Source organism: Poeciliopsis prolifica, unplaced genomic scaffold (genome assembly GCF_027474105.1).
Source record: "Poeciliopsis prolifica strain line A6 unplaced genomic scaffold, Auburn_PproV2 SCAFFOLD150, whole genome shotgun sequence".
NCBI lineage: Eukaryota > Metazoa > Chordata > Actinopteri > Cyprinodontiformes > Poeciliidae > Poeciliopsis > Poeciliopsis prolifica.
The window spans coordinates 180,748-194,041 of NW_026562525.1; the positions used below are offsets into that span (position 1 = coordinate 180,748).

The 13,294-nt window shown below is 35.8% G+C and overlaps 3 protein-coding genes across 5 annotated transcripts; 1 reads left to right on the plus strand and 2 right to left on the minus strand.

Moving 5' to 3' along the window:
- Window positions 1-351: 351 nt before the first annotated feature.
- LOC129355909 (gastrula zinc finger protein XlCGF8.2DB-like) lies at window positions 352-4,097 on the minus strand. Of its 3 annotated transcripts, XM_055025554.1 has the most exons (3): window positions 3,863-4,097; window positions 1,850-2,356; window positions 352-646 (listed from the first exon to the last, which is right to left on the minus strand). In XM_055025554.1, exons 1-3 carry the CDS (start codon window positions 4,020-4,022, stop codon window positions 591-593), a joined length of 723 nt encoding a protein of 240 aa, XP_054881529.1. In that variant the 5' UTR covers window positions 4,023-4,097; the 3' UTR covers window positions 352-590. The 3 variants fall into 3 exon arrangements, with proteins under 3 accessions (XP_054881529.1, XP_054881527.1, XP_054881528.1); XM_055025552.1 differs by having other exon boundaries at window positions 352-2,356; XM_055025553.1 differs by having other exon boundaries at window positions 352-2,356; window positions 3,855-3,922.
- An 880-nt stretch (window positions 4,098-4,977) lies between these two features.
- On the minus strand, window positions 4,978-7,762 carry LOC129355898 (gastrula zinc finger protein XlCGF57.1-like). Its single transcript, XM_055025518.1, has 2 exons — window positions 7,489-7,762; window positions 4,978-6,918 (listed from the first exon to the last, which is right to left on the minus strand). The coding sequence occupies exons 1-2, from the start codon at window positions 7,643-7,645 to the stop codon at window positions 5,168-5,170; spliced, it is 1,908 nt and encodes a 635-aa protein (XP_054881493.1). The 5' UTR covers window positions 7,646-7,762; the 3' UTR covers window positions 4,978-5,167.
- Window positions 7,763-8,984: 1,222 nt separating this feature from the next.
- Window positions 8,985-12,910, plus strand: LOC129355902 (gastrula zinc finger protein XlCGF57.1-like). Its single transcript, XM_055025533.1, has 2 exons — window positions 8,985-9,262; window positions 10,292-12,910. The coding sequence occupies exons 1-2, from the start codon at window positions 9,094-9,096 to the stop codon at window positions 11,836-11,838; spliced, it is 1,716 nt and encodes a 571-aa protein (XP_054881508.1). The 5' UTR covers window positions 8,985-9,093; the 3' UTR covers window positions 11,839-12,910.
- The last annotated feature ends 384 nt before the right edge of the window (window positions 12,911-13,294 follow it).

The window sequence follows — 13,294 nt, forward strand, 5'->3', positions numbered from 1 at the left end:
TTTAATACGAACCGATAAATAAATATTTAAGGAAACAAAACCATATATAAATAATTAATTTCTACACTTATTTAGTTATGTTGGATTTTATGTCATCTATTGTCAAATTTGGTAGGGTAAGTCCTCCTCATTTTAAGGTCCACATTTTCCTGAAATACACCATAACTTTAAAACTGAAAAACCAAAACAGTCTGAAATAAATTGACTAAACTTACTCCGGCCTGTATTATGCTGATTAGTCTTCATGGGTTTAGTCTTGAAAATTATATACAACACATACAAGCACACATGATCAAAAACAGCTGTAAAGTTAGATATACCATCTCTTATGAACAACCAAATAACACAAAGTAATGATTTTTATTATTTATTTGTATATTTCATCAATAAAATATAAATACAACTGCTCTCAAGTACAATGCCGGGATTGTTCTGTTATGTGCTGTAAAGAAAAGTTACATAGATTTGATAACGGGGTCATAATCAACTTACTTGCATTCAACAACCAAGATATAAAACGAGACATATTTACAAACCTTTACACATTGACCTCTGAACTCCTCATGACGTCACATCCAGTTTAAGTTTGATCACGTTGCAAAGTGGGAACCAATGGAGTCGCTGAGTCTGGTGCTCAGTGACAAGGCTGTTAGTAGCAATGCAAATCAATACCTTTGTCAGTATGTTCAGGTCATTTTAACAATAAGGCAGCATGTCCTAAAATATTATCAAAAACCGATGTGCTCACAGTTTTAATGAGACACAAAATTAGTTGTTCAAAGTTGTTGACCATTTTAAAAACTCATATCATGTGATTGACTATGTTTAAAGTTTTTCTTTTGAACAAACTTTACAGCCCCAATTTTGCTCTGTTGTTGCCGTTCCATTCATGGTAAACTTTAGTAGGAGAGATAGTTTTTACATGAAGCTGGTGTTTATTTAGCTTGAGTTTGTTTTGTATGACTTAATGTCACTCTATAGTGATCCTCTGTGTGTGTAAAAGCAAACAGTAGTTTTATTTTTCCTTATTGCTCTTACGGTGTGTTCAACACAAGATTGTACTGAAGACACATTCATTTATTAGAAATGTGTTCAAGTGAACATTACTCAGACAAGGATACTTTGGATTTTTACATTCAAGTAACCAAAAAGCAAAATAAGAAATAAGTGAGGGGATAATTTAAAGTTCACAGCTATATAAAATGCTTCTTAGCTCCTTAAACTGAGACACTTCTCACAGGTCACACACAGGACTTTTATCTTGTGTGAATTCTCACGTGTTTTTTTAAACGACTTCTTCGACTGAAGGTTTTTCCACAGGTGCTACATGGAAACGGCCTTTCACCTGTGTGAATTCGCATGTGAACTGTCAAATGGCCTTTCTGACTGTAACTTTTTCCACATGTCAGACATGAAAATGGCTTCTCACCTGTGTGAGTTCTCATGTGATCAGTCAGGTGACCTTTGTGACTGTAACATTTCCCACAGGTCGCGCATGAAAAAGGTCGGTCACCCGTGTGACTTCTCATGTGAAGCGTTACTTGACTTCTTTGACTGAAGCTTTTACCGCAGGTCACACATGAGAAAGGCTTCTCGCCCGTGTGGATTCTCATGTGCTGCTTCAGATTGCTTTTCAGGTTAAAAGATTTATCACAAGCATTGCACAGAAACGGTTTCTCACCTGTGTGAATTCTCATGTGATCCGTTAACTTATGCTTGAGAGTGAAACTTTTTCCACAGGTCAGACATGAAAAGGGCTTTTCACCTGTGTGTATTCTCAGGTGATTGTTCACAATACTTTCTCTACTGAAACATTTTCCACAAAACTTGCATGAGAAAGGCTTCTCACCTGTGTGTGTTCTCATGTGGTAGATCAAGTGAGTCTTTTGAGAAAACAATTTATCACACATCGTACATGAATACAGATTTTTGTCTTTGTGAGTTTTCTTCTGCTCTTTTTGTTTTAATTTGCCAGAATTGTTATCATACCCTCTGGTTTTCTGACGTTTGTTATTTTGTTTCGGTTCTTCATCGCTGCTTATTTCTGTGTCTTCATCGTTGCTTTCTTCCTGATTTCGGTTCTCAGCATCACAGCCGTCCTGAGAGATGAGTTGCTCCATGATTAGTTTGGGTTCACTGCAGCTTATTTCTACATCGGTAGGAGATGCAGGGAAGGTTTTCATTTCCTGCTTCTTCACCACAAGTTGTTCTTCATCCTGGGTAATGCAAAGCTCATTCTCTTCTTCTTTTATCTGCAGATGTTGTAGCTCACCCTGTTCTTCTTTCATTGTCAGAGACTGTGGTTCCTCCTGGCCAGAAAAATCCTCCTCCTTCTTTACATCATGATGTTGAAGGTCTGCGCATGCAAACAAACATAAAAAATGATCAATTGTCCAACTTATCCCCAAAACAACAAATGATTTAATACCAACTGAATTGAAACCTAAAATAACCGAACTTTGTTATGGTGAGCAACAAGAATTCACAAAAAGAGAAAATCTTCTAAAATAAAAATATGGACTGCATATTATGTTAAGACTGGATGCACGGCTGCTTCTGTATCTGCATCATGTCATCTCTTCAGTTTTCTCTTTCTTTAAATTGTCAGTTTGTTTCACTTAAACCTTTACAAGTAAGCATTCTATTGCTCATTTTGGAAAATCTTGTCCTTTACTGTTATTCTCCCTTCTTTAAAGTATTTCCCTATTCCAAAACGTTTTCTGAGCCAAATTCCTTCCTCTAACCCTCACTGGATCCACTTTGGTCTGCTTTGTTAACATAAAGAACTCCAAATGAAGAGCAAATTCACTCAGTGTGGTGCTGCAGAGGCAGGTGTGGAAATGGAAATTGATGAGCAAAAATTAAACATTTCTTTCACTTGCAAATATTGCGAAAATGCGCAAAATCTCAGACAAAATCTTTAGTCTTTCTCAAAATCTTTTAGGACAACAAAAATGATGACTATTCACTAAATGCAAGAATAAAAACAAGAGATCAATTTTAAAGCATTCACCAAAATCAGTAGTTAAACTACATTTATGAAACATTTGGTAGAAGGATGAACCACAGCTCCACAAATCTCTCCTCCAACCATTGAAGAGTTAATTGAGCTTTTCCAAACTTAAAACTTTGGATTATTATTATTGGCATAATATAAGCAATGTGACAGGTTTACTTTGTAATACCTAAAAAGATAATACACTAAAATTAACTTTTTAAAGAAGTTTCTGACAACAGGGAAGAAAAACATTTTTTTAAATTGTTGGCTGAATTTGTCCTCTTTAAACAGATTTAGAGAATATTCTGAAATATTTCCGTATTGTAGATAATATATATTTTAATATGCAAATATTTATGAAAAGTTTTTTTTTTTTTATGTTAGTTCATATCCCTAATTTCTAGGTGTGTATTTTATCGAAATATTTTTGCAAATAAGCATAAAAAGGCTAAAGTATCTTTTATTTTATTTTTATTATTACATAATTAAACTCCGTATTTTAAGTGATTTCAATAATAACCAACTTGAAGTTCACAGATGCAATAGCAGCACACAAACAATACTGAAACCGTAATACACAGTGTATATGCGCAACTAATACACAGACAAACGGTCGGGTAGCTTGGCTGCTCTTTTGCCTCCCTGTTTCAAAAACTCCCATGTAAAGGCGCTCCTTACAGTATAATTATACTATTAAAAACCGCACCAAAAATATTAAATACTTCAGCTTTGCGTCCGTATAACCACAGCTTATGTAATTGGATGTTCTCTGTAGCTCTAAAATTAAATTTAAACGGCATCACACAACATTCAGACACACGATCTTAGCGGCATAAAGACGTCACCACACCCGGACCTTCACACCTGTACGTTTTACGACGAGCTGGGTTTTTTCGCTGAAATCCAAGCTGTCATCGATCTCTTCCTCGGATTTTACGATAATTTCTTTAATGTCTGGTAATGTTTCTTCGGCAGGCGGTGAAGGCGCGTTGGTGAACTCTCTCTGAGAGGAAAGCGAAGACATTGTTGCTCCAGGTTGTCATTTACTCAGCTCAAACAAAATGTAAACAAAGCTGGCTAGCAGCAACGTTAGCTTCCGTTGTTTCATTGAGTGACGCGCCGGAAGTACGTCATTCTCCGACAGCTGAAATTCAACAGCCTGCATTACTGCCATCTTCTGGAGAACGTCGGTATTACCTGTTTTCCAAACGACCCCAAAAACATGCAGAGGTGTTTATAACTACATTCACTTCAATTCCTTTTTGAAAAATAAAATGAAATAAATAAAATCAAGAAGATAAAGCAAACACCATAAACCTTGTTCTAACATGTATACACCACCTGCTGTACATTTTAGTCTTATATTTTTTTCTATTGAAAGGTTTTGATTTGATAAAGCATTTCTTATCCCTGAATTTTGTTTTGTAATTATGTCACTTTCATGGTCATATACCAGAAGTTTTTTCAGAGAAATATTAAAATAAATATTTATTTCATGTTCTGGTCAGTTAGGCACTTAAGTACATTTTTATTAAATACTTTTTTTTTGCTTTTACTGTAGATTGAAAAACACTTTACTTTTATTTGCACATTGTTCACAGACAATAAACAAACTCGTTCAGTCACTCTTATGAGCAAGGTTCAGCAATCTGAATAATGTCTTCAAGCAGCATCATGTGATGCAGCATCTTGACACACTAAGTTCTCACTTATTGTGCTTTGACTGAATTCATAGTACCTGGTTTGCAAATAATTAGTGGAATTGCACCAAGCAGGATAAGAACCTTTTAAATATTAATTTTTTATATCTATTATTTTAACTTTCCTACATTAGCGCTAATGTATGATCTTGTACTTGTGAATGTGGTTCCTAACCTCCAGAAATACTGGGGGTCCATTTTATTTGCCTTCTGAAAAGGAATAAAAACAGACACAATATATGTAGAAGAACATCTTTAATTTATTCAAAAACTGCAAGCATTATACACTATTAAATACATTACATGCTTTGAAATGTTTAGACATGTCTGAAGGCATTTTTGCAGTTATTGTTTTTAAATGTGAAGCTTTTTTACATTTTGCTTACTTCAGGTTCTAAAAACGTGCCCAAGCTCCTTGAGGCTAAAAAACTTCAAAGCATTCACCAAATTACATCCTCTCTACATCTTCTCATCTTCTCATGCAGGATTCACATGAATCCTGCATGAGTTCATGTGAACTCATGTGAGTTCGCATGTGACAAATCAAATGAGCCCTTTGCCTGAAAGTATTTCCACAAGCAGAACATGAGAAAGGCTTCTCGCCTGTGTGGGTTCTCATGTGAACTGTTAAAAAGCTTTTCCGAGTGAAACATTTTTCACAGGTAGAACATGTGAAAGGCTTCTCACCAGTGTGAACCCTTAGATGAACTGTTAAAAAACTTTTGCGAGTAAACTGTTTTCCACATGTGTTACACAAGAAAGGCTTCTCACCTGTATGGCTTCTCAAATGAGATTTGAAAATATCTTTTTTGCAGAAACTTTTTCCACAAGTACTACATGAAAACGGTTTCTCGAGCGAATGTATTCTCATGTGATACGTTAAGCTACTTTTTTGAATATAGCTTTTCCCACAGATTTTACATGTGAAAGGTTTCTCACCTGTGTGAGTTCTTAGGTGAGTATTAAAACTCTTTTTTTGGCTGAATGATTTTCCACAGGTAATACATGAAAAAGGCATCTCACCTGTGTGAATTTTCAGATGATTTGTAAAGTTTTCTATCTTACAGAAATTTTTTCCACAAGTGACACAGTGGAACGACTTTTCACATGCGCGATTTTTGGTGTGATATATTAAATTGCCCTTCAAAGTAAAACTCTTTCCACAATTTATGCATGAAAAAGGTTTTTCACCAGTGTGACTTCTCATATGATACGTTAAACTACTTTTTTGACCAAAACATTTTCCACAAGCACTACACGAAAAAGGCTTCTCGCCTGTGTGACTTCTGTTGTGATAAGCTAATTGACCCTTCTGGCTAAAATTCTTTCCACAGATCATACAGGAGAAAGGCTTCTCATCTGCATGAATTCTCATATGAATCGTTAAATGGCTCTTTTGACTGAAGTTTTTTCCACAAATGCTACACACAAAGGGTTTCTCGCCTGTGTGAGTTCTTATGTGATCAGTTAAATGACCCTTTTGTCTGTAACATTTTCCACAGGTTGTACATGAAAAGGGCTTCTCTCCTGTATGAGTTCTCAGATGCCTAATACAAGTGCTGTTATGAAAAAATGTTTCATTACATATTTTACAAGAATACCTGCTCTTACCTAAAGATATTCTTTTCAGGCTTTTTTGTTTTGCATTGTCAATGTTGTTTTTATGCTCTCTGGTTTTCTGAAGTCTTTTATTCTGTTTTGGTGATTCTGCTCTAGTTGATTCTGAATCTTCTGGCTTTCTTCCTCCCTGGTTCTGAGCTTCAGGAAAATCACAAGAGTTCTGTTGGTTTCTGTTTGGTGCTGGTTCACTGCAATATTTTTCCTCATTAGTCAGCGTCGCTGTTAAGATATCAGTCTGCTCTTGCAACCGAAGCTGTTCTTCATCTTGCCCCACAAAGCCAGGATGATGTTCTATATCTTCTTCTTTTATTTGCACACGCAGTATTTCCTCCTTGTCCTCTTTTATTTGCAGATGTTGTATTTCTTCCTGCTTGTCTTTAATGAGGAGATGACCTAGATCGTCCTGGTCTTCCTTTATTAGAAGATCTTCTGGTTCTCCTTGCTCTTCTTTTATCTGGTGATACAATAGTTCCCCAGACTCCTTTTTTATTTGTAGACCTTTTAGTTCCTTCTGGTCGAAACTGGAGGTTGACTCCTGGGTACACTGTTGCTGGTCAATTAAAACCGTCTTCCCCTGAAAATCGTAATGTTGACGCAGGTCTGGAGAACGAAAAAGAAAAGCAAAAAATAAAAACTTTAAAAAGGAGGTAAAATACAGCAAAAGTCATATTAATTCATTAGTGCATCTGAAGACTATTTTCTTAGTCCATATGTCTCCATAAAAATGAAACTTCAGTAGTTCAGGATAACATTTCCACAACAAAATTACATTAAAGTACTAGTAATGTTTACTTTGATCTATTTTTATTAGACATAAAACTGTGAGGAAACATCAACACCCCCTATCAGTGTAAAATATTTCTGTTCAGGTTTGGATACCGTTGTTGTACAATTTTGTCCCCAATCCCCCCAAAGAACATTTTAAACAAATATAAAAGATAGGTTAATTGTTCTTAAAATTTAAATGATCTATTCATATATTGTACATTTCTAGCTAAGTTCCTTCTACAACAAGGTCCCACAAACAGAAAGTTGGTGGAATAGCCCTTTAATCCAGCTCCACATCAGTCGTAAAACACCGTGTAGAAGCGCAACAGATACGGAAACACAATCAGCTCGACACAACAATCATTTCCTTAGTAAAACGTTATAATCGCTGGTGTTTCATGCCTGTTTGTTGTGAGGTGATCCGAGGAGTCCGGGTGAAATCCAGCAGTCCACTCTGACCATCCGTCTCTTCCTCGGACTTGACGATGATTTCTTCAAACTCTGTGAATTTTTCTTCGGTGGGATTTAGCTGCTCGTTCTGAAGCTGAACCGAAGGCATTTTTACTACAAACACTCACATATTCAGCTCGCACACATTTCTCGTTTTCAAATTCACTAGAGCTGAAGGAAAGCTAACGCTGCTCATGTTGTTATGTTTTGGCTTTTCCGTGTGTCACACAAATACGACACGGAGAAACAATAACTTAGTTTAGTTCCGCTTTGAATTTTGACTGCACGTCTTCTTCTTCTTTTACTCTTGTGGCGGTTGGTAACCTACTTAAAGTGCTTTCCTGCCACCGACTGGGAGGGAGTTTAACCAGATCCCGAACTACTGTACAGCGTGGCCTATAAGTTTCTATGCATAGGAGAATGTAAAATGTATATTTCTTTTATATTTCAGATACCCAAGAAGATGCGTTTGACAAAAGAGGAAGGAATTGAAATTGTACTGATGGCTGGATCGGGAAGCAGATGCATGGTTGCACAAAACTTTAACAGAAAACATGGAACAAGATTCACACGCACATGACATTGTGGTGAAACTTATTTGCAAGTTTCAGAAAACTGGAAATGCTGCAGATTAACAATGATGTGATCCAAGACATGCAGCAATTACAGAGTCCCACAAAATAAAAACGGTTGTCCAAATATAAAGCGTTTATTTTTTCTATGTATGGAAACTTAAGGTCCACCCTGTATTTTACTAATGTGCTAAGATAATTATTGTCTGATAACTTTTATTTCTAGTTATTTCTAAGTAACTAAACCAAATATAGTTTCATTTTAATCCTATTTAAAATTTTGAAATGATGAATCGTTATCTTGCTTCCTCTTACTTTTGACAGTGTAATACAACATCCCTTCATCCTCCTATTATTATTATTATTATTAATTATACATCCATGTATTCTAAATAATTTTGTGTTTTTTTAATGGAGAGAACATCTTTCACAAATAGAAAGGCAAACAAATGAACAGAATACAGCATATGAATAAGTATTGCAGGGATGTGTACTTCCACAGTAAATACTTTGGTACAAATACAACAACAACAACAACAATAAAAAGCATACGTTATAACAAATTAAAAATATTAAATTGCCTATAACCTTTATATGTGTTCACATATGGGAATAGTGAACAAATACTTCAATTTCCTTAATCAAAATCAAAACTGCAAAAAGGGGAGAAGATGATGAACATTTATATTAATTGCCAATCTTGTACTTATATTAGTATTTTCACCATGAAAACCAAACATAGTATGCTCATACCTTAGCAAAAAAGTAACATTAGAAATTGGGGATTTTTTGTTGTTTCCTCTCTTTTCTCCAGCAGGTGGCGGTAAAGCGCCTTGCAGTTGGTCTGTCTTGCGCTACGAAGCACAAAGAGGAGAAGCAGAAGAAGAGAAACTCAGGAATGGGATGAGATGGTGAAACATCCGACAGCAACGTTTATATCGGAGTCTTTTTGGAGACTCGTATCTTCTGTGGTTCAGCTGTAAAAATGTCTTTAGTTCACCCCGAATGGGAGTTCATGAACGAACAGTCAACCTCCGCCGAAGAAACACCAGCAGAGTTCAAAACAATCGTCGTGAAGGCCGAGGAGGAGGTGGACGATCAGCGCAGGCTGCTGGATTTAACCCGAACACCGCAGATTATCTTACACCGAATAGGTACGAAACACCTGCAGTGCTAACGTGTAATTAAGAAAGAAATGGCTCTTTGCAGATTAAAGCAGTAACTTCTGGAGCTTTTAACAACGGAGACCCAGTATTTAGACATATAAACATGTCGAAAAAGGGAAAAGTAATTGTTGAAACGCTGTTAAAATGACGTAAAATGAGTGAAAATTGGCTTCCTTTCATCCCAAAGGAAGCGATGCTAACTGCACCGAGCAGCAGACTGCCTGATAGTGTTAAAACATATCGGCCTTCAAGCGCTACAGGTAACCTTGGTCTGAATCTGCAGCTGTTCATCTTACAGAGAGAAACACCCTGCTGCAAAAATACTCAGTATCTTAAAGCCTCTACTTCACAACAGTAGTGCATATAAGAAATGGAACAAACTAGGATATTTTTGGATATATTGAAATGTTGAGCTAAAATCAAGAAAATGACCAGAAATCCTCTACAATTTGTATTTTGTTAAGCATCTGTTACAAATTTTGAGAAATTACTTTTAATGGAACTACACAGTTCATTATTGGTTGTGTTGTTGCCACACATCAATTTATGACAGTAACTCTGAAGAAAAAATTTGAAAGTCACTGAATGGTTTTGCACAAAATATACAAATAAAGACTTTTTGGTTACCTAGCAACTCACTAGGTACTTGTTCAGCAGCTTAAATTTCCGCCACTGTTCCTCAGAGCTGCTTAAAATAAAAATAAAAAAACAACAGCGTGGATTAGGGGTTGCACCTATTAGTCAGCTGGTCGATTCTTTTTTCTGCAATGACTTTTTTTCGGGCCAGTCGACTAGTCGCAATCACGTGACAAAACAGATTTTTCCAAAGAAATGAAAGAAGGTGAACTAGATGAGTTTGAGTTTTGAAAGCTCAAATTGTATAAAACTATAAATAATTTACCAAAGAGAAGCTAGTAGCTAATTTCATTTCTATCCGTGCAGTTTTTAAGATGATTTCAGAACAAACTGTCTCAAATTCTGTTTTTGATAAAAGCTTCTGTTTGCTTGCCTGACCAGACTTTCTGCATCCTGATGATGTGAAGGAGGAGCATCTGTTTAAAAAAGAGAACATCTCTAGTTTGGACCAGGAGGAACCAGAAGCACTGAGGATAAAGGAAGAACAAGAGGAGCTGCCATGTCAGCAAATAAAAGAAGAGATGGGAGACCTGGAACATCAGGAGTTAAAAGAAGAGCAAGAGAGCCGGGAAATAGAGCAAGTCGTGGTGAAGTGGGAGACGGATGAGTTCATGGTGACTCCTACAAACAATCACAAAGAATCAGAATCAGAAAGAGATGAAGAGCCGCAGCAAAATGATGATGAGAATCATCATAGTACAAAACAAAATCAGCTCACCGGAACTCAAGATAAAAATTTGTATTCTTGTAGAATTTGTGATGAAACGTTTACTGAAAACAGTTCATTGACTAAACACTTGAAAATTCACACAGATGAGGGACTTTTTTCATGTACAATATGTGGAAAAACTTCCAGTCGAAAATGTCATTTAGATGTTCACATGAGAACTCACACAGGTGAGAAGCCATTCATGTGCAACCTTTGTGGAAAGGGTTTCAGTCAGAAAGGACATTTAACCATTCATACAAGAACTCACACAGGTGAGAGACCTTTCTCTTGCAAGATTTGTGAAAAAGGATTCATTGAAAAAGGTTTGTTGACTGATCATATGAGCATTCACACAGGCGAGAGGCCTTTTCTGTGCAAGGTTTGTGGAAAAGATTTCCGTCTAAAAGCTGATTTACGTCGCCACACGATGACCCATACAGGTGGGAAGCGTTTCGCTTGTGTGATTTGCTTCAAAACATTTTGTCGAAAAGGCCGTTTGACTCTTCACATGGAAAGTCACACAGGTGAAGACCCTTTCTCGTGTAAGATTTGTGGAGAAGGTTTCTGTGAAAAAGATTTTTTAACTGAACACATGAAAATTCATACTGGTGACAGGCCTTTCCCTTGTAAGATCTGTGGAAAAAGCTTTAGCCGAAAAAGTAGTTTAACTGTTCACGTGAGGACTCATGTTGCGGAGAAGCCTTTCTCTTGTGAGATTTGTGGGAAAGGGTTCTGTGCAAAAGCTTTTCTTAATCTTCACATGAGAATTCACACAGGTGACAGGCCTTTTTCTTGTGTCATCTGTGGAAAAACCTACACTCAAAAAAATCATTTATCTGTTCATTTGAGAACTCACACAAGTGACAGGCCTTTCTCATGCACACTGTGTGGGAAAAGTTTCCAATACAAACAGTCTTTAACGGAACACATGACTATTCACACAGGTGAGCGGCCGTTCTTGTGCAAGGTATGTGGAAAACGTTTCCGTGAAAAATGCCATTTAACCGTCCACATGAGAATTCACACGGGTGAAAAACCTTTCTCATGCAATGTTTGTGATAAACGTTTCTGTAAAAAATGCCATTTAACTGTCCACATGAGAATTCACACGGGTGAAAAACCTTTCTCATGCAATATTTGTGAAAAACGTTTCTGTAAAAAATGTAGTTTAATTCTTCATATGAGAAATCATGCGAGTGAGAATTCGGTCTCTTGCTAGACATGATGACTCATAAAGGAGAGAAACATTTTTGTGCGTGATTTGTGAAAAATGATTGAAAAATGTTGACTGAAAATCAGCAGTTAAAAAAAGTAAATTAACTACATTATTTAAATAGTCGAAAGTAGAAACAGTAGAATAGTAGAAACAAACTGTGGAAACTGTGGAAAATATTTCAAACAAACCTTTCTCACAAAACACTCCTGTCAGAGATGACTTCCTCTCAGATCGCCTTTTTATCATTCATAAATCAAATGAGCAAGATCTGGCACACGACCTTAAAAATGTCAGGAAACTAAGCTTGAAATGTCTGATACTTTAAGAAACTCCTTCCTGGTGTCATTTTTCAAAGTTTGAAAAATGAATGAAAATAAAGGAAAAATCACTAAAATCTGCAGCTCCCATTCTAATAATGTAACCTTTGAACTTTAATAAAGCTATGCATCGACTAATTTTCAGTGAATTCGGAGTGATGCTCTGCAAAAGTTTAGAAATGATTCTGGCTCTTTCTTGTCTTTAATTTGTAATTTAACCATTGTTTTAAATTTCTTTCATTCCTGCTGCAGTTGTTTTTCCATGTAGATTTTCTTCTTTTTGTGATGGAATAAGGCCAAAATTTAGCTTGGAGACATAAATACTTTTTTTCTGCTTTACTAAAAATTTTTGAGAAGTGAAATTAACCAAGATATTATAATGTCTGTATTTGTGCAGCACTTTATTTAGTCCTGAGGACCCTGAAACGTTTTACACTACATTCACTCAATCATGCACACATTCAGACACTGCTGATTTAAATTAATGTTGACATCAATCTAAAAGTCTGACCATTTCTTTTGAAGTAATTACTCACAGAGCCAACTTACTGTAAGCTAATTCTGTATGTTCATATATGCTAATCAGGATTTAAACAATATGTTTAATGTTTTAAATTGCGTACAATGCATAAAAATGTTATTGGTATGGTTTACTAATGCTTCATTTGTTCATTTTTTAAAAAATTGTATATGAAAACATGCACGGTTAAAGTGAATGAATCAACATGCAATTAAATAAAATTGAGTTTTCAAATGGTTTATATTCCTTATTTTTGTGAATTTGTTTTTCATTTTTATTTGAATAAATGTAAACAGCAACATTATTTCTGGAAGCCAGGAATAATGCGTGCTTTTTCCAAAACACGAGAAGGTGTAAAGAGGAAAAAAGTTTTTTTTTTTATTGACGAAAAAAAAAGATGTGCTATGTTCAGAGTTATTCATACACTTAACAATCATCAATAGAAAAATGTTTATTGGTTAGTACAGCAACTGATCATTGAGGATATTACAGACTCCCATAATGGATGTCTCTGCTGCCCAGTGTTTTTGCCAGTAGGCAAAATGAAAATAAAAAAAGAGATAAAATCTAATTTAAGGGATTATGTTTCATTATGTTGTTGGTAGAAGTCATCTCTTATGAC

What these genes read in the sequence shown, in the direction of transcription:
- LOC129355909 (XM_055025552.1), bottom strand. Translation starts at nt 4,022, where the DNA reads ATGTCTTCGCTTTCCTCTCAGAGAGAGTTCACCAACGCGCCTTCACCG. An exon ending in GCTCGTCGTAAAACGTACAG is followed by an intron (nt 2,357 to 3,862) that starts GTGTGAAGGTCC and finishes TTGCATGCGCAG; the next exon opens with ACCTTCAACATCATGATGTA.
- LOC129355898 (XM_055025518.1), bottom strand. Translation starts at nt 7,645, where the DNA reads ATGCCTTCGGTTCAGCTTCAGAACGAGCAGCTAAATCCCACCGAAGAA. An exon ending in GATCACCTCACAACAAACAG is followed by an intron (nt 6,919 to 7,488) that starts GCATGAAACACC and finishes TTCGTTCTCCAG; the next exon opens with ACCTGCGTCAACATTACGAT.
- LOC129355902 (XM_055025533.1), top strand. Translation starts at nt 9,094, where the DNA reads ATGTCTTTAGTTCACCCCGAATGGGAGTTCATGAACGAACAGTCAACC. An exon ending in GATTATCTTACACCGAATAG is followed by an intron (nt 9,263 to 10,291) that starts GTACGAAACACC and finishes TTGCCTGACCAG; the next exon opens with ACTTTCTGCATCCTGATGAT.